We start from the raw sequence: 26,269 nt of genomic DNA on the forward strand, positions 1-26,269 counted from the left end.
TTGGGGCCAAGGCCTTAGATCTCTGACAACAGAGCACAGTGCGAGGCAGCATGGCGAGAGTGTCCGAGAGTGGCTGGGTGGAGGAGTACGGCAGTGTTTATCAAAAGCAGCAGGCGTTAACAAGGAGCTCAGATAGAACTGTGTGTAGGAAGGGGTTGGGATTGACTCTTGGCTCTTTCTCTGCTGATTTGAGGTTTATGTTTTGACTTTAAGTTGTCACTTACCAAAAAGGAAAAGAAGAAAAGAAAAAAATAAACTGATTTATTGGAAAATGTGTACTAAAATAAATAAGTAAATAGCTGGCTGCTGGCCATGTCCTTGCACAGCCTCAAGCGACGGGTTCTAGCCAAGCTGAAAACTGCTCATCACATGAGAAGAGCGGTACCTCTCAATCAGACCAGTGGCTGGGATGAGTGGGGGCAGCGAGACCGAGTCTACGAGATGAGTGGTTCACAGGGAGCAGAGAGCTGGGAGGAATCGGAGGCTGTGGAATCTGTACAACTCCCACTGGCAACCCTCCCTGATTCCCCCCTGGGGGAAAAGGACATCCTCGCCGTCTCCGAACCCTGACACGAACCACAGCGTGTGAGCATGCCAGGGAGGGCATGTGCACACAATGAGCCATGTGCACTGGGGGATCTGCACATCTGCCTTTGGAAATCTGACCCTATATTTCTTTCATGTTGTTCTACATTTTTCTCTGCTTTATCAGCCCTCCCTGAAACCCCCTCACCTCATCAATGGTCCACTTGGCCACAGTAGCTGCTGTGATGCCAGCCACCCCTGGCAGGAGTTTGCAGTGTTGCTCCCAACAGAGGGACAGGGAGCGGTCAGGGTGAGCAGATAAGGCCGACATGAAGAGGGACTGGTGCATATTGTCCGAGGAAATAGCTGGCAAAGAAATTCAAAATGTTACACAAGGCGGAGGGCCAAGGAAATCCAGCCTCATCCTGAAGGTCCTACAATGCCTGAAAAAAGTGCTGAGGAGGCATCGGGGCTGAAGGCAGAAGCTGGAGGGGTTTCAGGTATCAGATAAGAACAGTTTGTGCTGTGCTAACTATTGCTAAACAGACGGCATTCTTCTCCGATACAGCAGAACCTCAACCGTGTCAGAATAAAGAGATATGATCAAGATTTTTATTGTGATGGTGTCTTTTTTATTAGAGAGACAAAGTGGATCAGGTAATATCTTTTATTGGGCCAACTTCTGTTGGTGAAAGAAACAAATTTTTGAGCTTACACAGAGCTCTTCTTCAGGTCTGGGAAAGGTACCCCAGGCCTGAAGAAGAGCTCTGTGTAAGCTCAAAATCTTGGACCAGAAGTTGGTCCAATAAAAGATATTACCTGACCCACTTTGTCTTTCTAATATCCTGAGACCAGTATGCACTGGAAATCTATCATGACATGATTGAGGTTACGCTGTATCAGAGAGAAAAAACTCTATTTAGCAATAGTTAATGCAGAACAAACTGCGCTTATTTAACTTGATCATGTCCCTCTATTACAAGAGGTACATATATTTTATAAGTACATATGTAAGGACAATTTATATATCTATCTATCTCTCTCTCTCCTTACTTGGGTTATCATTAGTTAAACTGAGAAGAATTTAAAGATCTGATTTACCTTTTGCATTTTACTTACAGTAGATTTGGGCTGTGACACTAGACTGGTCAGTTTCACTTTCTGTTTATAGCTGGTGTCACTTTCTGCTTCTCCTGCACTAGCCCCTGGCTGTTGTGTTGTAGGTTCCCAGCATGAGGCAGCGGTATGTTTACATTCAAAAAGTTGGTTTCGTGAATTTTTTTTTGGTTAATTATGAAAACCCTTCTGTTCAACAGTCCGTTTTGCAAACACCCACCCACCAACTTTCATTTCAAACCAAAGTTGAATTTCAGGCCGAACTCTGTCCCTTTAATTTTTTACCAAGGTTGGTCTCTTCCCTCATTAAACGAGTTTACTAAGGACTTTCCTGAGTTCAGTGATCTCATTTGTTTCACTCATTCAGAATTCTGGAGGAGGGCTCTAGGCATGGCCATTGTCAGATCAGCTCTTGCTGTAAAAGCTGCTATTGTCCCCTAGTGGCCACTCAGCAGCTCATTCCGCTCACAGTGATAATGCACAAAGGGATGGCATGGAATTAGCTTGCAGGTTGTGGCATGAAAGATTAAAAAACATTCCACTACAGTTGGATATATTGGTCAGATGCTGAAATATCGGCAAACCCTCTGGTGGTAAGAGGGGGGATTGCAGGGCAGAAAGAGGGAAAGAAAAGAGCTGGACTGGGAATATATTCAAAGATGCCAGTAAGCATTCATGCCAGCCAGCTACAGTGAAGGGGCACTGCTACAAGGTGCGGGGTTGCATTTTACAATCAGTATACATGCAGAAGGAGCCAGATCCTTCATTGGTGGAAATCAGGGTAGCCCCACTGAAGTCATGGACAGCTATGTCCATTTACATCACCTGCGGACCTGGCCCCACATCCTGATCTTCACTTTGGTCTCTATTTCCAAGCCCAGGGCCGTCCAGCCAAGGCACACCAGCCATTCCAAGGCCACCCCCACGGGTTCAGCACAGGATCCTTCCCAGTCTCTCTCCTGCTGACCTGGAGCGAACATACTGCCTGGGCAAGCGCCTGGCTGACAGCCCTGCAGAGCGAAGCTTTCTGCATCCACAGAACAGGGATAGCAGGAGCAGCACCAGTGGCAGCGTCTCCAGACTGCTTTGCCAATGTGCTTTGCTCAGCCCTGCCGCCTGGGCTCTAGCCATGTGGGTGGCTCATTCTTTGGCCTCTCCGCTGAGACTGCCAACAGTGCTGGATTTTTTGTTGTTGGTGATGCAACCTGCCCACCAGGAAATGGACCAGCGCTCACCAACTCATTGCACAGAGGCCACCAAAGAGCCTTCAGTGTTGAGGCTTGCTGCTGACCTGGGCCAATTTGGTGACACTGGGGTCAAAAATCTTTCTAACCCCTTCCCAAGCCCTTGGGCCACCCTGACCCTCCCCCCTCCATGAAAAGACAGCAGCATGGGGAAAAGGGGCTTACTTTGGAAGTCTTCCTGCTGGATCTTCCGATACTTTGGAGGTCGCCCTCTAGAAAGATGAGAGAGGATTTATTTGCAAGATGTCTGCTTTACCATTTCAGAGGTGCTGTAGGAACCAGCGTGTGTTCATTAACTGAACCACCTGTCGGCACAGCGAGGACAGCACCGTCAAATGACCGACCGCAGTAACAATCCCTTAGCAGGTATCGAACCAAGGACCTCTAAGGCTATGTCTACACTTGTGATTATAACGGTTATATGTGCATTGTTGTGCCATAACCCCCTATTGTCCACATCTGAAGCAGGTTCCTGAAGGACAGTGTAGTGCAGGAAAGCTAACACGAATGGGGAGTCTGGGTATGTACATGACAGTGCTGTGGCATGGCCCTAGACCTGTTCTACAGCCCAGTGTGCACATGGACAAGGGATGTGTACCAGGTCCACCAGCCCCATTCCCACCATGGATTGATACCTTTGCTGCTTCACCCTTTCCCAAATCTAAAGATCCCTAACGCCGTTGCCAGTAGCAACCTGCGCTGAGCTCTTAAGATGAGTTCTCCCTCAAATTGTATTAATTAGCACCGGCAACCATGGCTTATGCTCCAAGAGCTGCAGTATGGTCTGCAGAGCACATGGGAGTGCTGATCAATGTGTGGTCAGAGTACACGCCCTTCACGACTTCACCCGGATCAGCAGGAACACACACCTCGACCGGGAGGTTTCACGGAGGTGGCATTCACCAAACTCCATCCCAGTGCCAGGAGCACATGAAGCCCCTCAGGCTCCTGTACTGAAGGGTGAAGGACTCCAACAATTGCTCCAGGAGAGGCCCTAACACATGACTCTGCTATGATGAGCTGGCCCGGGTGCTCTCCGGGTCTGTGAGAAGTGAGCCTGAACTGAATCATGACCCCTCCTCAGCTTTGCTGGCCTCAGACAATGGGAAGCTGATGAGGGGCAAGGCAATGAGGCAGCAGGGACCACGGGGGAAGTCCCGGAGACCTGGAGGAACAGGAGTGTGGGATTCTGCACCTTGACCCCTGAGCAGCCTGAGGGGGACCCCGAGCCATGAAAGGAACCAGAATCTGAGGCTGGTAAATTACAATAAATCCCCACGCTCCCTGGAAATATCCTCTCTTGCTCCAGAAACACATGCCTGAAGGTGGCCCCTCATCTGTCCTGCTGCACCCCTATATGGCTCCTGAACGAGGCACAGCTGCAAATCAATGATTTTACTGAAATGCCATGAACCAGTTAAAGCATGTAGTGGGAGCTATAACAGATTATTAACAAGCAGTCACTGTGCCCCGTGTCTGTGCATTTCTCAGACAGCACTCTGAACAGCGATAGTCCCTGGGCCACGTGGACTGAGGGGGAAGGGAACAGAACAGTTTTATGACATTTATGATTGCTCAAAGACCTCCAAAACACCCCCTCCCTCTCTCTTTCCTTCTTGCAAATGGGTGTCGTGCAGAAGGGGGTGGGGTGGTTAGTGGCTTGGGTGGTGGCCCGCCTAGGTCCAGGAAGGGAAAAGGAATCATTTGTCTGACCGAGGAAAGTCAAAGCGGTCCATTCTCCCTGTGTCCATTGCAAATACTTATTACTGTTCCCAGGTCTCTCCTCATGCAAGGTCTCTCTGAAGTAGCCAGGAGAAGCAGGGGTGGGTAAAGCATCTGCTCTTGTGGTTCCACAAACACAGCGTCCTGTCCCTCAGCATGAAGAGGCAACTGGCGTGCAGTGTTAATCCAAAAGTTTAGGGAAGAATATACACTTGCGACTGTTTCCCTGCGCCTTTCAATGGTGTTTGCTGGACACAGGGGCCGGACTTGCTGGCAAGGTGAGAAGGTTAGGGGTTGGATGGATGTTTTCTGTGGTTCTCTGTTCCTCTTCCATGGGAGCTCAATCTGCTAGCTGAGAATGCAGTCAGTCAATTGCCTCCCAGGCCTTTAAGCATAATTCAGAAAAATTCTGGTGTAGCAGAAATTCAAGGTGGTTCTTCAGATTTAGTGGCAGGACAAATGTGCTTGGTCCACCTTCGGAACTCACCAGACTCCTCCACTCAGCATTATGTAGAGGGGTGACCATTAACAGAAGCATCTCTCTGTCACAGATGTCCAGGTTTCCTCCACGAGACTGAAAAGCCCCTTCTCTCTTTTCCATTCCAGTGTCTTGAATGCTGCTAAATTCTCCAGATGATGGCCAGCCATTAAAGAGGAAAGAGGTAACTAGGAAGGTAACCCCTGAAAGGAACCGAACCCCACCCCAACCAGCCCATTGTTGCACTGTCAATTTGAACAACATTACTGCAGGTATCTTAACATTTCTGCCCTCAGCTCCTTCCTCGTGTGCTGCAAACACTGTCTGATGGAAGGAGGCTGTGACAGTAGCGTTCCTGGGATCCTTACAAGTATCAATATTGTGGCCTTCGGCAGCAGAGCTACAAGATGTGGGGGGATTCTGGAGGCTCCTTCAAAAGGAGAAATGAAATGGGACGCTGTCCTTGTCTTCGATGTGCCAGGACATTCTATAGGGAGCCCGTTCCAGCAGGAGCAGCAGAGGCAGGGAGAGAAGGACTCTGGAGGACCTGCTCATTGGCACTGACAGAAGGTGTCAGCAGCACTTCGAGTTCTTAGTGCAAGGGAGGAGCAGGCTCTTAGGCGGGAGGAGGCACGGACAAATCAGTTCGTGGAGGGGGAGCAATGCCCAGGGAGAATGGGACCACGCACTCATACAGCCACGGGTACAACTGGTGGGGGAAAGCTTTTAAGGCCTGCCACCCTGGCTGCTGCTCCTCTCAGGAACAGGCAGCACTCCTCCTCCATCTGCCACCCAGGCTGCTGCTGAGGTGGTGAATCCCAGCTGCCCCTGACGGGGAGGAGTGTGCTGGACACGTGGCACAACATCCTCCACTGGCACCTAAACCCTCTCACAGGGGAACCCCGAGAGCAAGCAGGAGGGGAACCATGAGCCTGATCCAGTCCCTGTAGCCCAGCCTGCATTCAGTCCCCCAATCCCATGCAGGAGACGTCCCCGTTTGTCCCCCTACACGATATTCCGCAGCCGTTCCCTCCTTGTCAGGGGGAGGGGAAGGAGACGCCCACAGACACTGATGTTTGCCCCCTTGCAGGAGATTTTACCTATTTCTGGTTAATTTGTTACTGTTACAAACTGTTTTAACCCTACATTCGATGTATGTTTGCAAGCAAAAGTTACTGTTCACATCACTCATGTGTGCACCTTGCTTTCCGAGTATGATCAAACATGATATTTCCCACACGTTAGGGATGGTCAGCAGGATTCACAGCACATGACTGGTGACTTCTTTAAGTGTGTGGTGCCAAAGAAATACAATGAATGCTGTCCCCGCCACTCTTCCCCCCGCAGCCATGTATTTCCTAATGTTAAAACAAAAAACAACCACAACACAGTTCAAGGGCAATGACCTAAGCTGTGAAATAACTGTTGCTGTCCAAAGCACCGGAATGAAAACCAGAAGAGAAATTAACAGCCATAAAAGGTGTTTTAGTTAATGATTTAATAGACAATACAAAAGGAAATGAACAGTGAAGATACATGGCACTGAACAGAGCTTTTACCACCCTCCATCCCCACCCTCCAACAAATCGTCACCACTGGCAGCCATGTGTGTACTCGTGCATAGCACTGGATAAGTACTGTGAGCAATGGTGTCAGAAAACACTGTGAAGAAGAAATGTGTGAAGCCCCTCCCAAAACCCATACAGAACTGTTTTCAAACGACTTTAACAATGCTTAATTACTCCCCATTAAGCACCGGGACATAGAACAAAACATTGCTCAATGATTACACTCTCTGCAGCACAAAACCACAGCCAGAGGTGTTAACCTTGAGGGCCCTCACCCAATTTTCTGCCTTCAGTTAGTCACTATCAGCTGCAGGGGATCCCAATCCACCAAGGTATGTCAAAATACCGGTATGTGGCAATGCTCTACTGAGCTTTTCCAGCAGCTCCATAGCATCACAATAGTGTCCCTCGGCCCAGTCCCAAGTCACCTTCTGGCTCTATGCTGATCCACAATGTACGAGCAAACAGGATCATGAATTTTCTTTGCCCGCCAGGAACTAGGAGCAGTGTGCACATAGGTGGGTGCCAGCTGCCTGTACAGGCTTTGTGAGTCAGATCTGTCCTGTGCCCACTTGTTCTGAAAGTATTCCCCTTTGGCCTCACATGTTATGCTAGGCACAGCACTCCACGATGAAGCCAACACAGTTTGCATTATTGGCATCCAGACAGGTTTGCAGGCATCGCCAACGAGCTTTCAGCTGCCCAAGGGTGCACTCCACCATCATTCTGCAGCTACTCAGTCTATAGTTGAATTTCCTTTTTCTTGGATTGGAAACGTTGGGGTACAGCTTCCTGAGCCACATTAGAAGCAGGTACATGAGGAATGGGGGGGAAAGAAGCACATTGTTTCAGGGGAATAGAGTCCCTTCTTCTCCCCATGGTACAATTCCGATCTCCAGAGCATTCTTGTGTCATGAACCTTTTCCATGAGTCCACCGTTGGTCTTCCACTAAGCCTTGGAGAATTGTGAATAGTAACCTTTATGGTTCACGTATTCACTGACCCTTTTTGGTGGTCAAAGGATTGGGATGTGTTCCATTAATGGCCCCTGCACATTTCAGAAACCTCCTCCTCTGAAATCCCACTATAATTTCAGGGACTTTGGTTATGGCAACTGCCTGTGTGTAGATTACAGTATTGCTATCTTGGCAAACCTGTAAAATCACCACCCTGACAGGTGACTTCCCAACTCCAGACTCTTTTACAACTGAACGATAGCTGGCAGGTGTCGTCAGCTTACAAAAGGGCAACAGCCACCCGCTTCTGTACTGGTATGGTTTTCTGAAAATGAGAGATCTGGCAGTGGAAGGTGGGTGTGAGCTGCTTGTACAACTCCATGAAGCTCTGCTTCTTCATTCGGAAGTTCTGCAGCCACTGGTCAGCATCCCAGGTTTCCAGAACAATGTGGTCCCACCACACTGTGCTGGTTCTCCGGGACCAGAAGCAGTAGCCCACTCATGGGCATTCCATTGCTATCCTGCCATTCAATACAACTATTCTATGGGACCAAGTGGATTTTCCTTCACCCTCTCGGTCACCTATGTATCTATCTATCATCCTCAATTTTTCTGGACCCATTCTGTCCAATAGCCAGTACTGGACTACATGAACTTTTGTCAGCAGGAGCAGAACAATATCTTCATAGACTTCCTTCATTTCTTCAATGCAGTTAGGCAGAAGGAAGAGATAACTGGGAGCTGCTGATGCCAAACGTGTGAAGGCAGCATACAGTACCAGCAAGGCAGTTTCCCAGAATGTCTCCTGTCCTTCACCCCTGCAGTAGTAGTGCTATCATCGCATACTGAAAAAGGGCCATGTGGATGCCAGTATATGCCTGTGCACAGAATACACTCAGGCTCAGCACAGCATATGTGGTCACTCGGCATGGGTACATGTGCTAGCGGTACCTGGACTATTATCCAGGGAGGCATGCAAATGTAGACATAGCCTAACTCCAAAGCATAGTTTTCTCCCCCCTGAGCTAAAGGACTAACGCCATTAGTCAGGAGCAGCATTACAATAGCTCCCTCAAGCCCCACCTGAGGGGAGGACCCCACAGTCTGTACAAACGCACTGCGGGAGGGAGTCCCTGCCCAAAAGAGTTGCCAGTCAAAGCAGATGAAACAGACAAAGAGCAGGAGGAGAAACTGAAGCACACAGAGGTGCCCAAAGTCACCAGCAAAGCCAGGGATAGAACCCATCACTCAGCCCAGTGCCTTGTCCAGTGGGCTGTGCTGCCTCTCATAAGAGCAACATAAGAACATCAGAATGGTCATACTGGGTCAGACCATCTAGCCCAGTATTCTGTCTTTCAACAGTGGCCAATGCCAGGTGCCCCAGAGGGAATGAACAAAACAGGTAATCATCAAGTGATCCATTCCCTGTTGCCCATTCCCAGCTTCTGGCAAACAGAGGTTAGGGATACCATCCCCGCTCATCCTGGCTAATAGCCATTGATGGACCAATCCTCCATGAACGTATCTAGTTCTTTTTTGAACTCTGTTATAGTCTTGGCCTTCACAACATCCTCTGGCAAAGAGTTCCACAGGTTGACTGTGTATTGTGTGAAGAAATACTTCCTTTTATTTGTTTTAAACCTGCTGCCTATTCATTTCATTTGGTGACCCCTGGTTCGTGTGTTATGAGAAAAAGTAAATAACACTTCCTCATTTACTTTCTCCACATCAGTCATGATTTTATAGACCTCTATCATATCCCCCCTTGGTCATCTCTTTTCCAAGCTGAAAAGTCCCAGTCTTGTTAATCTCTCCTCATATGGCAGCCGTTCCATACGCCTAATCATTTTTGTTGCCCTTTTCTGAACCTTTTCCAATTCCAATATATCTTTTTAGAAATGGGGCAACCACATCTGCACGCGGTATTCAAGATGTGGGTGTACCATGGATTTACATAGAGGTAATATGATATTTTATGTTTTATTATCTATCCCTTTCTTAATGATTCCTAACATTCTGTTTGCTTTTTTGACTGCCGCTGCACATTGAGTGAATGTTTTCAGAGAACTATCCACAATGACTCCAAGATCTCTTTCTTGAGTGGTAACAGCTAATTTAGACCCCATCATTTTGTATGTATAGTTGGGATTATGCTTTCCAATGTGCATTACTTTGCATTTATCAACATGGAATTTCATCTGCCATTTTGTTGCCCAGTCACCCAGTTTTGAGAGATCCTTTTGTAGCTCTTCACAGTCTGCCTGGGATTTAACTATCTTGAGTAATTCTGTATCATCTGCAACTTTTGCCACCTCACTGTTTACCCCTTTTTCCAGATCATTTATGAATATATTGAATAGGACTAGTCCCAGAACAGACCCCTGGGGGACACCACTATTTACCCCTCCATTCTGAAAACTGACCATTTATTCTCACCCTTTGTTTCCTATCTTTTAACCAGTTACCAATCCATGAGAGGACCTTCCCTCTTATCCCACGACAGTTTACTTTGCTTAAGAGCCTTTGGTGAGGGACCTTGTCAAAGGCTTTCTGAAAATCTAAGTACACTATATCCACTGTATCCCCCTTGTCCACATGCTTGTTGACCCCTTCAATGAATTCCAGTAGATTGGGGAGGCATGATTTCCCTTTACAAAAACCATGTTGACTCTTCCCCAACAAGTTGACTCTTCTCCAACAAGTTATATTCATCTATGTGTCTGAAAATTTTGTTCTTTATTATAGTTTCAACTAGTTTGCCCAATACTGAAGTCTAGCTTACTAGCCTGTTATTGCTGGGATCGCCTCTGGAGCCCTTTTTAAAAATTGGTATCACATTAGCTATCCTCCAGTCATTTGGTACAGATGCTGATTTAAATGATAGGTTACAAACAACAGTTAATAGTTCTGCAATTTCACATTTGAGTTCCTTCAGAACTCTTGGGTGAATACCATCTGGTCCTGGTGACTTATTACTGTTTAATTTATCAATTTGTTCCAAAACCTCCTCTAATGACACCTTAATCTGGGACAGTTCCTCAGATTTGTCACCTAAAAAGAATGGCTCAGGTCTGGGAATCTCCCTCACATCCTCAACCGTGAAGACGGATGCAAAGAATTCATTTAGTCTCTCCGCAATGGCCTTATCGTCCTTGCCTGCTGGCTCCTTTAGCATCTCGATTGTCCAGTGGCTCCACTGGTTGTTCAGCAGACTTCCTGCTTCTGATGTACTTAAAAACATTTTTGCTATTACTTTTTGAGTCTTCGGCTGTTCTTCAAATTCTTTTTTGGCCTTCCTAATTATATTTTTACACTTCGTTTGCCAGAGTTTATGCTCCTTTCTATTTTCCTCACTAGAATTTAACTTCCACTTTTTAAAGGTTGCCTTTTTGCCTCTCACTGCTTCTTTTACTTTGTTGTTTAGCCACAGTGGCTCTTTTTTGGTTCTCTTACTATGGTTTTTTAATTTGGGGTATACATTTAAGTTGAGCCTCTATTATGGTGTCTTTAAAAGGTATCCATGCAGCTTGCAGGGATTTTACTTTTGGTGCTGTACCTTTTAATTTCTGTTTCACTAACCTCCTCATTTTTGTGTAGTTCCCCTTTCTGAAATTAAATGCTACATATTGGGTCGCTGTGGGTTTTTTCCCCACCACAGGGATGTTAAATTTAACTATATTATGGTCCCTATTACTAAGCGGTCCAGCCATATTCACCACTTGGACCTGATCCTGTGCTCCACTTAGGACTAAATCAAGAATTGCCAGTCCTCTTGTGGGTTCCAGGACTAGCTGCTCCAAGAAGCAGTCATTTAAGGTGTCAAGAAACTTTATCTCTGCATCCCATCCTGAAGTGACATGTATCCAGTCAATTTGGGGTAGCTGAAATCCCCCATTATTACTGAGTTTTTTATTTTAACAGCCTCTCTAAACTCCCTGAGCATTTCACAGTCACTATCACCATCCTGGTCAAGTGTTTGGTAATATATCCCTACTGCTATATTCTTATTATTCGCATGGAATTATTATCCACAGAGATTCTATGGTACAGTTTGGTTCAGGCAGGTGGCCATTCTCTGTTGGCCAGCCACAGAGCAGGACAAAGTCTCACTAAACCAGGGGGTCACACAGACGCTCCTCTGTGCGAGGCTGTCTGTTCCGCTGGGCCAGGCTTCTTTTCTGCGCTCTCCCTACCTTCCGTGGTGTCGGGATTTCTTTCGCTGTGAGAAGCCGATCAGGTTCCTCTTGCGGGCCGAGGCCTCAGTGTCTGAGAGATCGGCCTTGAGCCTCCCCTGGTTCTTCTCTGCCAAGGGGCACCCTGAGAGGCAGTAGTGAGCCGTGAATCTCCCTGTCACGTGTCCGGAGCCGTCACAGCCTGGTGTTGGACACTTCCTGGAGAACAGAGGGTAAGTGGGGAGTTACACTCAGAAGAGGCACTTTAAATGGGGACCAGCCCTGGAGAGAGAGGGGCAGAGCACAAGACAGGAGCCCTGCTGCTCCCCATGCTGCTCGTTACCCCATCTCTGCCCCACCAAACAGCCTCAGCCCTGGGCACTCAGAGAGTGCTTGACGGATAAGAAGGGCAAAGTTCCCTGCACAAATCCCTCAGGACTCCAGTCACATGGGCATGCTGCTTAACTGACAGGTCCCCTGCAGCCTGCACAGGCTGAAATAACCCCCATGCCTCATTAACAGCATCACACTTCCCATGGGAATACCCTGGCTCTGCACGGCACTCGCTGAGCAGGTCACAGGCACCAGGGGGTCATACCATCTCTACTCCTCCCCACTACCCAGACAACTCCTTAGGCTCCAAAGCCAGCGGAGTGAGCAGGGGCGAGGTCTCAGGGGATCAGCTAATAGGCTGGGGCTAGGGAAATCCTCAGGGGCTGGAAGATCTGAGTTCCTCACGACTTGTGGCTTTGCAGCATACCTCTCCCACTGCTCTGGTTCTATGCTGCAGTGCAGGGGTTTGGCTGCAGTGCAGAGGCCGGGCTCCCACCATTCCTGATTCAATGGGAGCCTCTTAGAAGTCCCAGGAGAATGGGCCAGAAAACCATTTGAAAGGGCATAAGGAAGTTTATTGCTACATCTCAATAAACCTACAGTGCTTTATAGTGCTCACTGATTTCAGCTTCTACAACAGAGGGCTAAGCTCCCCAGTAATGCCCTGTCTCATCAGCCAGGCTACAGATATGATGTGGTACCTAAAGCTGCCTGGCAGGGTGCAGGACCATGAGGCTGTCACTGGTGGGATTCCCGGTGCACACGGGGCTTTTCCAGCCCCACTAGGCTTCTCCACTGTATGTGAGCTTCCAGCAGCAGACGGGGGCAGGTCCAGCACAGGGAATACATACCAGGGGGGGTTAATTTAGCACATACTACCCCTGCTCCCTGCAGCTAAGGGGTCTGTCTCCTCTTGTTTCTCTGGGCCCAGAAGGAGGAGAGAAAGGGTTGCCTTAAGCTGGGGTAGCACCAAGTGGGACGGAAGGGAGGGCTACCAGCTGGGTGGGAGGAGTCTGAGGGGTCAGGTGGATCTGTGGGCTCGTGGATCTGGAGCCCAGGGGACCCATAGCCAGGTGGGGGCTTCTGAGCTCTGGAAGGCTCCACGGGGCACAGGTCTGCAGCTGCACAGAAGAGCCCCCAGTTGCTGCTCCCACGGCCCGCTGCCAGCCCAGCTGGGCTGCAGCCTCCTGCAGCAGCAGAGCAGGAGGCCTGGACTGACCCCTGGGCTGCCTGTGGGGAGCTCACCTGTGGTGAAAGCTGTACTTGGAGCCTTTGGTATGCGGGATGCTCTTGCAACCCAAGGTAGGGCAGCCCCCGTGGGCAGAAGCGGCTGGTTCCTTTGGCCCTAGAGCAAACGAGAGACAGGAGAGATGTGGTCATGGGTTTGGAGACCCACCTGCTACCTCAGGCTAGCAAGGAAGCTGCCAGGTGCCAGCACTTCCCACCATAGGTGCTTGGTGAACACGCTGATTTTAAAGACTGCTGGCTCTGCAAGTTGGAGCGCTCCTCTGGAACTCCAGCCAGGGCTTTCCCTGCTTCTGGCAGCCAGCCTGCAGCTGAGACAGCTCTTAGCGCTGCAAAAGATCCCAGGCCTCCCAGCCCCTAGTGGTGCTAGCTGTGCAGTGCTGAGAGTACTGAACCCCCATCTGGGCCCAATCCTTCGCTCCCTCCTCTGCTGGAACCCACAGCGAGCTCAGGGAGCTGTGCCCAGGGTCTGCCCCAGAGCCAACTGACAGGTTGCAGGCACGCAGGGAGCAGATCTGCTGGGTGTGAAGGTGCCAAAGGTTGTTACTGCTACTGGCGGTAAGAATAAAAACCTGCTGGGATCAGCGCAGGGACCAATACACACCGAGGGCTTGATCTTGCTTCCATTGGAGCCAACGGTCCAGATTCTGCTCTCACTGACACTGGTGTAAAGCTGGAGTAAGTCCATTGACTTCAATGGCACCACTGCAGATTCGGTCCATTGACAAAACACCCACTGCCGTCACAGGGCGGTGTGGGGCTATGAGATTTGCCGTGTGGCATGCTGGTGCCAGCTCCCATTGAGAGGGGTGCACAGTGGGTGCAGCTGGTGTCTGTTCGGATACCTGCCCCGCTCTGTGGGCATTGCGCTGGGGAGTGGGTATTCCTGCACTGCTCACGGCGTCAGTGTGCTCACTGGCCCAGGGGGCAGGGACAGCACAGGGTTGCTACAGGATTTAGCACTTACCGGGCAGGTGATGTCAGAGCAAACACTCCCAGGGTGAGGCCTCAGGCACGGCGCCAGCAGGACGGGGCTGCGGTGACAGCACTGGCATCGGCACCGGTACTTACTGAGAGGAGGCTGCAGCGGGTGTCCAGTTTTTGAGCACCATCCCACGGGGTGGATATCCGGATGATCCGCATCGATCCAGAAATCGTAGACATGACTCCAGCCATCAAAATGGACCTGAGGAGACAAGGTGACAGGTCACTGTTTAACCATCACAGTCCCTCTCTAATGAGTATTAAACCCACGTGGACTTCTTGGTGGGGTGGGATTAAAACAGAGGCATTGGAGGGCTGTGCTCCCGGCCCCAGCTCCTGGAGTCATGTGAGAATATCAGAATATCAGCTTTCATTTCTAGCCTCTTGGATGATGAAAATGTACCCAGTGTAACAGATGTGCACCAGAGTCTGCAGAGAGCCTGAAACAATCACTCCAAGAGGTGTGAACTGCCCCCATTCATCCTAAACTTGCTGCCACACCAAGAAGGGATGGGAGCAGGGTCACAGAGGTCCTCATGTGGTGGTGCCTTAATCTGTGTCTGCTCCTGGGAAGAGAAAAGCCCCAGATTCCCCACGGGCGGGGGGGGAAGCGGGCAAGCGAGCTGGTTGGCTGGCCCACGCACGCACACACATGTATTTTGCACTGAAATCTTTCTATCAGTCACTATAAGATGGGGGTGGGCAGGAGCAAGCTACAAGGGCAGTTAAGCACAGACACCAAGCAGAAAGCAGGAAACCCACCTTTATCCGGTAATCCTCCACGTCCTCCACGCTGGCCACGCGGATGAGGGAGGGAGTCCGCCTGTCCACCGCCTCCAGCTTCATGTTGGCCAGAAAGCTGTGGGGTGGCCGCTGGGGCAGAGAGTGCAGAGGGTCAAAGGGCAGCCCACAAGCTCCTATTTCCTTCACTCTCACTCTCTGTATACCTCCGCCAAACCCTCCCTCCTTGTGGGTGGGGTCTGCCACATCCATCACGGAGCTCTGATCGCCCCCTGCTTCTCTCCAACACACTTGCCATCACAGGCTACGTCTACACTTAAAAAAACTAAAAGGCCACAGCTACAACTACACTTACCACACGCTGTAGACAGAAAGGGGTCACCGTTGCTGTAGGTATTCCACCTCCCTGAGAGGCAGTAGCTAGGTCAATGGGGGTTAGGTTGGCTTAACTACGTCACTCAGGAACGTGAATTTTTCACATCCCAGAGAGACGTAGCTTTTCAGTGTAAGCCAGCCCACTGCCACAGACCTTCTGGTTTTAGAGGCCTCGGAGCTTAATGAGGTGAACAGAGAGAACAATGGCAATTTCCTGCAATATCTTTGGGAAATCGTACTGTATTATGTATCTGTGACAGAGGGCCATTGGTGGTTCACTACTCTGCATCAGCAACCCTCCTCAGGCCTGACATGCTTACTACACCTAAAACGCTGTTGTCAAAACCTGTATCTAAAAGATGTCACATGAGGTACCACATACAAACTGGTAACACTGTTGTGTGGTGTATGTATGGGGTATGTACAAAGAGTCATAAATATGTGCTAAAACTAGGTTCTTAAAATGTGTTTGACAAGCACTGCATATGCCCAGTCTGCCCTAGAGAAAGGAATGTGTATTTGGCTGTCTGACCAGCCTGGTTGTCAGGCACAGATAATGAAGGTACAATTATATCTAAAGTAAACAAAGCTATCAAGCTAACAAGTGTGGGAGAAGACACCATGGTGTCTACACCCCTGCAGGAGAGAGAAAGGTATCTGGGTTTACTTTTCAAAGAATACATTACAATGGTTTACTGGACTATAAAAAGGAGCGGAGAAAACCCCATAGTTATCCTTCACCAGAGGAGTCAAAGACACCAAGCGCTTTGAGCGCCGTGTGTGGCTAAAGAACAGGCCAGCCATGCTGGAAGAATCACTGTGATGATAAAAACTTCTTTGAACAAAAAGACTCTAGTTGGTTAAGCCAAGATTCAATCTTAGGGGTGTGTTTTTACTTTTGTTTGTAACCCTTTCTGTCTCAATGCCTTCTACTTGGTAACACGGAAACCTCTGTCCTTGTGTTAATAAACTTGTTTTACTTTTACTGTAAGCCAACGCAGTGCTGCGATTGGAGCAAAGGGTCTGTCAACCCCAGTTACATTAATAAGCTGCTTTGTACTGTCTCTTGAAAGGAGCAGTGAACTTGACAAGGTTTTGCGAGTGTTACAGTGAGCAGGGGCTGTGCACTGCAGAAAGACGTCTCTGAAGAACTCGGGAATTGGAGTTCACTGATTGTTTCCTGCTAGGAAAGGTTTGGACTTGCAGAGACCTGAATTGTTCGCTGGCAGGGCAGACAACCTGGTTTGGCAGGGAGCTGACACATAGCTTAGCAGCAGCAAAGCTCTCAGTTACTGAGGCTGAGAGGGTGACATAGTAGCTCACAGTTTTGAGAACCCCAGCAGGGTGTCACAGTATCATTGTGGGACGGCGATAGTCTGTAATTCCACGGAGGAGGGGGGCCATAGTCCTCCAGTAACTAACAACAGAGGGGGGTGATTGGGCCAATTCACTCAGGTTGTTACACCTCCAGAGAGCTGCCACCACCTGGAGAGGCTCACAAATACTGGGTCAAAGTGGAATATCCAGAGACCAACAGAGAAAGGACTTGGATAAATGCAGGCTGTTTATCCAAGACTCAGGGCCTTCTTTCTGATCCAGCAAATGAACAGGACCCTCTGTCCAAGTGGGCCCCAATCCTTCCCAGCAAGGGTTGGATGGACTTTGGCCTCCTGAGACTCCATAAGATTGATGGGTGATCTCTGGTAAGCTTTTAGCATGCATATAGGAACTTCTATTGTTTTTAATATGTTTTCTCTATAATGCTCCCAACCTTAAGAATAAATGGGCTTGCTTAGAAAAAGCTGGGTGGTAACTTGTGACTGCTGGCAGTTACATTGTTCGTAGCCTTTGGAGAGAAAGCAAAGCCCAAACACAGGCCTAGTTAGGCAGTCTGGCTTGCTGGGGATATCTCACTGTAGGTGGGGAACCATGTGGCAATGGTTTCTGTAGCTCAGCCCACCAGGCAAACCTCGCAACGCACAGGCCCAGTTTCCAAATATGAGATCTGGAGCGTGAATTCAAATCCAGTGTTTGCAGGGGGCCCGGGCCCAGCACCCCTGCTTTAATGGCCCATGCCAGCATGGCTGAGACTCCATATGAGGGAGTGCCTATGTCAGATGCCACTTTAAAGACCCACATGGGAATAGCAGTCTCTCCAGAAGCCCAGTGCCCACTGGCCCGTGACTGCACCGGCAGAGCCAGCAGCAGGGCCAGGCTCCAGCACTCACCACTTTAAAGGCCCAAGCTGGCACTGCAGATGCTCCGGTTTCCATCAGGTATTTTTCCCAGTTGAAGCTGTCAGGATCAGGATAGTCTGGACAGGAAAACATGGGCAGGTTGAGTGGCTTCTCCTCTGGGGGTGTCTCACAATTCCCTGCTCCCGCAAGGGACCAGTGCAACATTTGGTCTGCACTGGTACCGGAGCGAACTCTGGAAACTCCTGGATGTGTGTCAATTCCTTCTGCGCCCCAAAGTCCACTTCTGGGAGGGGACATGTTAGTGAGTGACACCTGTGCCAGCGTCCGACAGCTTGGGCTCTCCTTTAACTCACTGACAGGCCTGACAGAATCAGCACACTGCACCTGGACGATCACAGATAAATCCAGGGCAGGGTTTTTTCAGCTCCTCCCCTTCCCCTTGCTCCAGCTGGCTGTGGCATGAGGGTAAAACGTGGTGTTTTGAGTGCCCTCTAGTGGTAGTTCTCATTATAGTACTTCTTGGTACAGGAAATGCCTGTTGGACTACACTACCCAGAATCCTTAGAAGGAGCTGGGTGTGTTCTGTGTTGGGAAAGTGAGAAATAACACGAGGGATTGCTGGCAGCAGCCTCAAGGCCTGTCCTTATTTTAAAAAAACTCCCATGGGTAAAATCCTGAGTTCCTTATTACTGAAGCAAAACTCCCCCAGCCTTCAGCTAAGTCAGGGCATTAGCGCGTGGTCCCAAGTGTGTTTAATATACCACAGTGGGTATATTAGGGTTCAGCTCACGGAAGCCAGCGATAGCCTGGGATACGGACTCTGGCTGCGTACTCACCTTGAGGAGGCGTGAGGGGTTTCCCATGTGCCTGACACCAGCCGACTGGGTGGATGTACGGACTGCTGGGGTCGCACCTGCAGCACACACATACACGTTCATGGGGGATGCAGGTACAGTCACAACCAGGGCATGCCCATGATCTCTCCATGGCAGCGCACAGGACCTCAGGAGACAGGGCAGGTGTCCTGCCACAGGGATGGCACCAGCTGGGACAGCACAACACATTGGTGGCCAGAGCACGGCCTAATAGCCATGTGCCAACCTAAGCATTCTACAACACAGCCTCCTCCTCAACAGGGAGGAGCAGCCCCTATGACTGCAAGTCCTGGCAGGGTCAGAGCTACAATATATGGGGCCCCAAATTTCTGAGGGGGAAATAAACGAAGCCCTGAGATTCACAATGGGCCTGTGTGCAAGCCAGGTCTCGCTACTCCTGTGGTCCCACTGCTGGGAGAGGCAAAGGAGTGAATTATTCCCTGCCCCTTTACAACTGGAGAGGAAGACAGGGCCAGCCCATGAAGTTTCAGAGTGAGGTGGTCCACAGGGCTAAGTAGTGTGTGGGGCTTGAGGCCAGTCCTGGACCGTTCCCCGTGGAGCACAGCACACTGGCACCTATAGTCTCCACAGGTCCCACCTCCGTATTACAGGCAAGGGTGGCGTGGTGGAAATCTGTTTCATTGTCTGTTCTGTGGGGGCAGTTCCTAGCCCCTAGAATAGGCCTCAGCTGGACAAAATTTGGGCACCGTTGGCTTGGAGCTCTGCAGAGAACCACAACCCAAACAAAATAAAAAAACCTGAGTGTTTTAAAAGGAAGGACAGCAACCTTTCCTTCTCCCACAGACAGGGCACGAACAGAGTACTCCCTTGCTAAAGGGGACATGCCTGGAACATCTTCTGGATAAGAGATGAGAGGTGGGCGTAATGGCTGAACATTCCCTCTCAGTGCTTTGAAACAAAGAAATTGGTGTAATATTAAGAACATAAGAATGGCTCTACTGGGTCAGACCAATAGTCCATCTAGCCCAGTATCCTGCCTTCTGACAGCGATCGGAGCCAGATGCTTCAGAAGGAGTGAACAGAACTTGGCAGTTATTGAATGATGCATCCCCTCTCGTCCAGTCCCAGCTTCTGGCAGTCAGAGGTTTAGGGACACCCAGAACATGGGGTCATGTCCATGACCATCTTGGCTAATAGCTCTTGATGAACCTATCCTCCATGAACTTACCTAGTTCTTTTTTGAACCCTCCTATGCTTTTTGGCCTTCACAACATCCCCCAGCAATGAGTTCCACAGATTGACTATGGATTGTGTGAAGAAATACTTCCTTATGTTGTTTTAAACCTGCTGCCTATTAATTTCATTTGGGGACTCCGAGTTCATGTGTTAGGAGAAGGAGTAAATAACATTTCCTTATTTACTTTCTTCACACCAGTCATGATTTTATAGACTTCTATCATATCCCCCTCTTAGTAAACTCTTTTCTAAAATGAAAAGTCCCGGTTTTATTAATCTCTCCTCATGTGGAAGCTGTTCCGTACCACTAATCATTTTTGTTGCCCTTCTCTGTACCTTTTCCAATATATCTTTTTTGAGATGAGGTGACCAGAACTGCACGCAGTATTCAAGGTGTGGGCGTATCATGGATTTATATAGTGGCATTAAGATATTTTCTGTCTTATTATCTATCCCTTTCCTAATGGTTCCTAACATTGTTAGCTTTTTTGACTGTTGCTGCACAGTGAGTGGATGTTTTCAGAGAACTATCCACGGTGACTCCAAGATCTCTTTCCTGAGTTGTAACAGCTGCTTTAGACCCATCATTTTATATGTATAGTTGGGATTCTGTTTTCAGTGTGCACCGTTTTGCACTTACTAACATTGAATTTCATCTGCCTTTTTTGTTGCCCAGTCACCCAATTTTGTGATATCCCCTTGTAATTCTTTGCAGTCAGCTTTAGACTTCACTAATTTGGGTAATTTTGTATTTTCTGCACATTTTGCCACCTCACTGTTTACCCATTTTTTCAGATAATTTATGAATATGTTGAACAGCTCAGGTCCCAGTACTGATCTTTGGGGGAACCTGCTATTGACCTCTCTCCACTGTGTAAACTGACCATTTATTCCTACTCTTTGTTTCCTATCTTTTAACCAGTTACTGACCCATGAGAGGACCTTCCCCTCTTATCCCATGATTGCTTACTTCGCTAAAGAGCATTTGGTGTGGGACCTTATCAAAGGCTTTCTGAAAGTCCAAGTATATTATATCCACTGAATCACCCTTGCTCACACGTTTGTTGACCCCTCAAAGAATTCTAGTAGATTGGTGAGGCCTGATTTCCCTTTACAAAAGCTGTGTTGACTCTTCCCCAGCCTACTGTGTTCATCTATGTGTGAGATAATTCTGTTCTTTCCTATAGATTCAACCAATTTGCCTGTTACTGAAGTTAGGCTTATTATCCTAACATTGCCAGGATCGCCTTTTGATCCTTTTTAAAAAAATAAATCAGCATTACATTAGCTATCCTCCCATCATCTGGTACAGAGGCTGATCTAAATGATAGGTTACATACCACAGTTAGTAGTTCTGCAATTTCCTATTTGAGTTCCTTCAGAACTCTTGGGTGAATACCATCTGGTCCTGGTGACTTATTAGTGTTTGATTTAATCAATTTGTTCCAAAACTTCATCTACTGACACCTCAACCTGGGACAATGGCTCAGATTTGTTACCTAAAACAATGGCTCAGGTATGGGACTCTCCCTCACATCCTCTGCAGTGAAGACGGATGCAAAGAATTCATTTAGCTTCTCCGCAATGGCCTTGTCTTCCTTGAGTGCTCCTTTAGCACCTTGATCGTCCAGTGGCCCCACTCTTTGTTTGGCAGAGTTCCTGCTTCTGACATACTTTAAAAAAATTGCTGTTAGTTTTTGTATCTTTTGTTAGTTGCCCTTCAAATTATTTTTTGGCCTTCTTAATTATATTTGTACACTTGACTTGCCAGAGTTTATGCTCCTTTCTATTTTCCTAAGTAGGATGTGACTTCCAATTTTTAAAGGATGTCTTTTTGTCTCTAACTGCCTCTTCTACTCTGTTGTTTAGCCATGGTGGCACTTTTATGGTCCTCTTACTGTTTGTCTGTTTTTTAATTTGGGCATACATTTAGTTTGAGCCTCTAGCATGGTGTTTTTAAATAATTTCATGCTGCTTGCAGGCATTTCACTCATGATTATTTCTTTTAATTTTCATTTAACTAGCTTCCTCCTTTTTGTGTAGTTCCCCTTTTTCAAGTTAAATGCTACTGTGGTTGGTTTCTTTGGTATTTTGCCCCTGTCAAGGATGTTAAATATAATTACATTACAGTCACTATTACCGAGCGGTTCAGCTACATTCACCTCCTGGACCAGAACGTGTGCACCACTTAGGACTAAATCAAGAATTGCCTCTCCCCTTGTGGGTTCCAGGACTAGCTGCTCCAAGAAGCAGTCATTTATGGTGCCTAGAAATTTTCTCTCTGCATCCCATCCTGAGGGGACATGTATCCAATCAATATGAGATAGTTGACATCCCCCATTATTATTGGGTTTTCTGGTTTTGTAGTCTCTCTAATCTCCCTGAGCATTTCAGTCACAGTGCGGTGGTCAGTGATTTCTACTGCTATACTCATGAATTTCTATTCATAGAGATTCTATGAGACCATTTGAATCATTTAAGATTTTTACTATATTTAACTCTGTGCTTTCTTTCACATACAGTGGCACTCCCCCACCAGTGCAACCGACTCTGTCATTCCTATATATTTTGCACATTCCTATGCATTTTGAACCCTGGTATTACTGTGTCCCACAGATATTCATCATTCCATCAAGTTTCTGTGATGATGCTGCTCTCCAGGTGACAGGACGGGGGTGTGGTGAGAGGGTCAGAGATTGCTGGTTATGATGTTGGACTTCGAGATTCTGCATTTGTAGCAGAGTTTAACTGTGCAGAATTAATCCACAATGGGCCTGAGCTCAGCTGCAAACTTTGGCTCAAGGTCTGAACTTTCTCAAAGTTCAGGTGGGCTCAGAACCAGGGTTTGGTTCAGGCCTGTCTTTAGAGTTATTTTAATAAGACACAGCATCATGACCTAGAAGGGACTGCGGTGGGGAACAATAACACTTAGGCCTGCTTGGTCCCTTTAAGGTTTGACATTTCCTCATGCTTGCAGGAAGAAATTCACTTCCTCGGGACAGTACCAGACAATTGGCCAAGTGCATTATCCACATCCTGGGAAACATCCAGGATCAGGCACTGCAGGAGCCAGCACAGTGAGGCAGTGCTGGAAGGTCATGCCCGTGTTCTTACCAGTAGTCATAAGTATCATCCCAGTTGTCAAAGTGCACCAGAAAACGATTGTCCACCACGTCCGTCACCGTGGCAACGCATATCAAGGAAGGGTTCATGCGGTCCACAGCTTCTAGTTTCGTGCCCACCTGGAATCCCGTGGGAACGGTGTTCTGGGGAAAGGAGAGAAACAGGGTAGGTGTGTCTGGGCACCAATCGGTTTGCTCTTACGGCTATGTCCCCAGCCCTTCCCCACCATGCCCTGAGCAGCTGCTGGCCGACACCATATGGAACACTTGAGCAGTAACACTGTGCCCTTCATCTGAGGGGCTCAAAGTGCTTTTAACATTAGTGAATTTAGCCTCACAGCTCCCCTGGGAAGCAGGCACAGGTAGGGAAACTGAGGCACGGGGAATTTACATGACGTGGCTTAGGTACCAGGGCAAGTTGCTTACAGATCTGGGAAGATACAGATGAATCAAGACTGCCAGGCCCCTGCTAGATGCTGCAGTCCCAGACAAGAACAGCTTCCCTAAGAATTAGGGTCTGTAATAAGTCACTTGTTTCCACTATTGCTTTCCAATCTCTAGCAACAATCTTTATTACTAGAGGTTGATGTGAGGAAAGACAGTGGCAGTATTCTCATCCTAAACCTCCGACACCTGCACTCCCCTCCCATCTTGTTCACAATTCCTGTACTCCCCTTTCATCACACCCACCTGGTCCAGTCTTCTCAGATATAACATTTACATAAAACACTGTGTCATAAATACTGCACTGACAGAGCTGAATGAGAAATTGTTGCGATAATCACACGTCATTTGTTGGTATTGATTTTATCAGAGAGACAACGATGGATTATTATTATTTATTCTTTAAGAGCTGATAAGGCCTTTTTTTTTTTTCCCTCGAAAATTTTTGAAAATGTCAGCAAAAAGAATATTTTGTTCAGGGTTCTTTGTACAAATATTCCAGGTATCACCCGCCCCCCATCCCTTTCTCTCCCTTTTCCATTCCATTTTGCTTCTGAAAAAAGGAGAGAACATGGAAGAAACAGAGAGAAAGGAAGGATACAGGTGAAAAACTGACCTTTTATTGGTTTAAAAAAAAAATCTAGACATTTTTTTTAAAAAAGAAAAAAGTTTTCCTGGAAATATTTTTAAACAAATATTTTTGACCAGCTCTGTCTGTGGCTACATCTACATTTATGGCGGCAGGTAGAGTATGGGCACTGCATGTCCAGCTAGCGCGGGTATAAGTAGCAGTGTAGGCAGTGATGGACGGATTAGGTGAGTAGAGTGGAGTAAGCATGCTACATGCCTGAACCCCCTGGTATAAACCCTACACAGTTCTCCACACACCCAGGCAGTGCCTCCCATGTCTGTCCTGCTGCCTCCACCCTGTCAGAGCCTTTCCCCACTGCTGGAGCCTTTCACTGCGGCGTGTGTCGTGCCTGTACTCCACATGGCACCTAAAGTGTAGACACAGGCTGTATTAGAGATGGGTCCGAACAAACCTCCCTTATCTGAACAACCCCCAACATTGGTGATGCGGTGACACAGCCACTAATTTACAGTGTTCTTTGTGTGCACAGTGCATGAACAGGTCAGTCCTGTTCTCTGTGGGTCACCCCCATTTCAGAAGCAGCATTACAATTGGGATTGGGAAGGGATTGGGGGGAAGCAGCCAAAGCAAAACTGGTGCGGAGATCCCCTTTGGGGGGAAATGCATGTGAACGTAGAGGAGTTCGCTTGGAAGGATCTGCCACTCACATTGTTTGGGGTCACAAAGAGGTGCCTGGGAGCAGCCTGAGCCTTCGTTATCCTCAGATAGTTCATCCAGCTGAACTCCTCCTCCTTGTAACCTAAACACCCTCAGGAAAAGAAAAGACAGAAGCAAATGTACAGAGAGAGCAGCAGCTCCTCCACAGGCCAGCGGGACCTGCAAGGACAGGCGTGGTACCTCTATGCTGTATTTCAAAGCACTGCCTAGGTGTCAGACTGGGGAGCCAACATCCACCCACTGCCTCCTGCCCAGCATCTACCCTTCCACCATCCTGCAGCCCTCATCACTCCCAAATGGGTGCACATGGCAGCAGGGCCGTCCCTAGCTGTTCTGGGGCCCAATGCAGCCCCCCCCCCGGGGGGGGGCTGGCTTGGGGGGATAGGGGGGAACCACCCCCCAGCACTCACCGGCAGCGTGGACTGGGGCCGGGTCGCTGCACTTCCCGCCACCAGTGAGTGCAGACCCAACCCTGCTGCAGAACTATGGGGAGTGGGGGTGGGGCTGGGGCGGAGCAGGGGCCTGGAGAAGAGCCAGGCAGGGGCTGGAGCAGCACGCAGCTGCACAGGGCACCAGGAAATTTCCTGGTGCCCTACGCAGCTGCGTGGCTTGCATATGGGTAAGGACGGCCCCGCCTGGCGGCGTAGTGGTTGTGGCACAGCCAGAATGGGGAATGCTGTAGTGCCGCTACTAGCCACAGGGGCCAAGGGCGACAAGCACTCTTAACTCCCGTTGGTCTGTGTGCTGGCCCCTCACTGGGTCAGGCCCTACACATCTGCTTTTCAGTGCTGCCCACCATGCTCCTGGCTGGGACCATGACACCAGGGACTAAAAGTCTCAACATCTGAGCAGAATTCGAACCCAGACCTCCAGAGGCGACAGACACCTACATTAACATACTGTGCCATGCAGTGCCATGCCCTCCCACATGGGAGAATCTGACTCCTCCCCCTGTAGCACCACTGTCTCCTCTTCTCCCTACAGGCCTCCATCCTCGGCTTGAGCACTGAGGAAGATATAACCAGCCCTCTCCTGCTCTCAGAGGTCCCACAGGCTCCCACGCATCCTGACAGCCAGCACACAAGGGGACGCCCCATCTGGAGCAGCGTCCACAGTCCTGAGGTCACCGACCTCTTACCTTTGGGGGGCTGCAGTTTGTGCCCCGTCTCCTCAGACCAGCCAGCAGGATGAATGTTGGGGGAGTCAGCGTTCAGCCAGAAATCATGGCATTCAGAGTAGCCGTCAAAGTGCAGACGCATCCGATAACCACACACCTGCAGGGAGGAGGGGAAGGGAACTGAAGGATGAGAGCGCCCCCAGTTGCACTGCCCCGGGTGTGCTCTAACTCCCTTCAAGCAACATGTGCCTAAGAAGTCTGTCTGGCAGCCCACGCAGAAGCCCCATCACTTACCTCTTTGATAGCTTGCTGAGAAGGCTGGAGAGCCATATTGACATGCTGGTGTCAGGAATCAGGAAATGCATTTGAAGTCTGGGAGATCTGTGCGTTTAACATAGGAACAGGGCAGGCACTGAGCCACTGGCCCCAGTACTTCTACTTTCAGCAACAGCGACAGAAAGATTCCGACTTTACCGCCAGCCTTTCTTGTCGGGGCACAGGGTGAAATGGTGACGCAGTCAGCACTGGTGTGGATCCAGGGTTATAAA

General features: G+C 48.9%; 1 protein-coding gene across 2 annotated transcripts in view; it reads right to left on the bottom strand.

The window, feature by feature from the left end:
* Positions 1-26,269, bottom strand: part of L3MBTL1 (L3MBTL histone methyl-lysine binding protein 1) — a 56,221-nt gene that overhangs the window by 4,626 nt on the left and 25,326 nt on the right. Inside the window, exons 10-20 of one of the 2 annotated variants that reach the window (XM_037916057.2) lie at positions 25,743-25,878; positions 24,595-24,686; positions 22,844-22,995; positions 18,494-18,570; positions 17,688-17,773; positions 15,106-15,216; positions 14,431-14,545; positions 13,360-13,459; positions 11,803-12,000; positions 3,051-3,097; positions 734-891 (exon numbers count right to left, since the gene is read on the bottom strand). In XM_037916057.2, coding sequence (XP_037771985.1) covers positions 734-891; positions 3,051-3,097; positions 11,803-12,000; positions 13,360-13,459; positions 14,431-14,545; positions 15,106-15,216; positions 17,688-17,773; positions 18,494-18,570; positions 22,844-22,995; positions 24,595-24,686; positions 25,743-25,878 — 1,272 coding nt within the window. Of the gene's footprint in view, positions 1-733; positions 892-3,050; positions 3,098-11,802; positions 12,001-13,359; positions 13,460-14,430; positions 14,546-15,105; positions 15,217-17,687; positions 17,774-18,493; positions 18,571-22,843; positions 22,996-24,594; positions 24,696-25,742; positions 25,879-26,269 lie in introns of both variants that reach the window. The other variant, XM_027819576.3, reaches the window with a different exon arrangement.

This window comes from Chelonia mydas, chromosome 13, assembly GCF_015237465.2.
Source record: "Chelonia mydas isolate rCheMyd1 chromosome 13, rCheMyd1.pri.v2, whole genome shotgun sequence".
Classification (NCBI taxonomy): Eukaryota; Metazoa; Chordata; order Testudines; family Cheloniidae; genus Chelonia; species Chelonia mydas.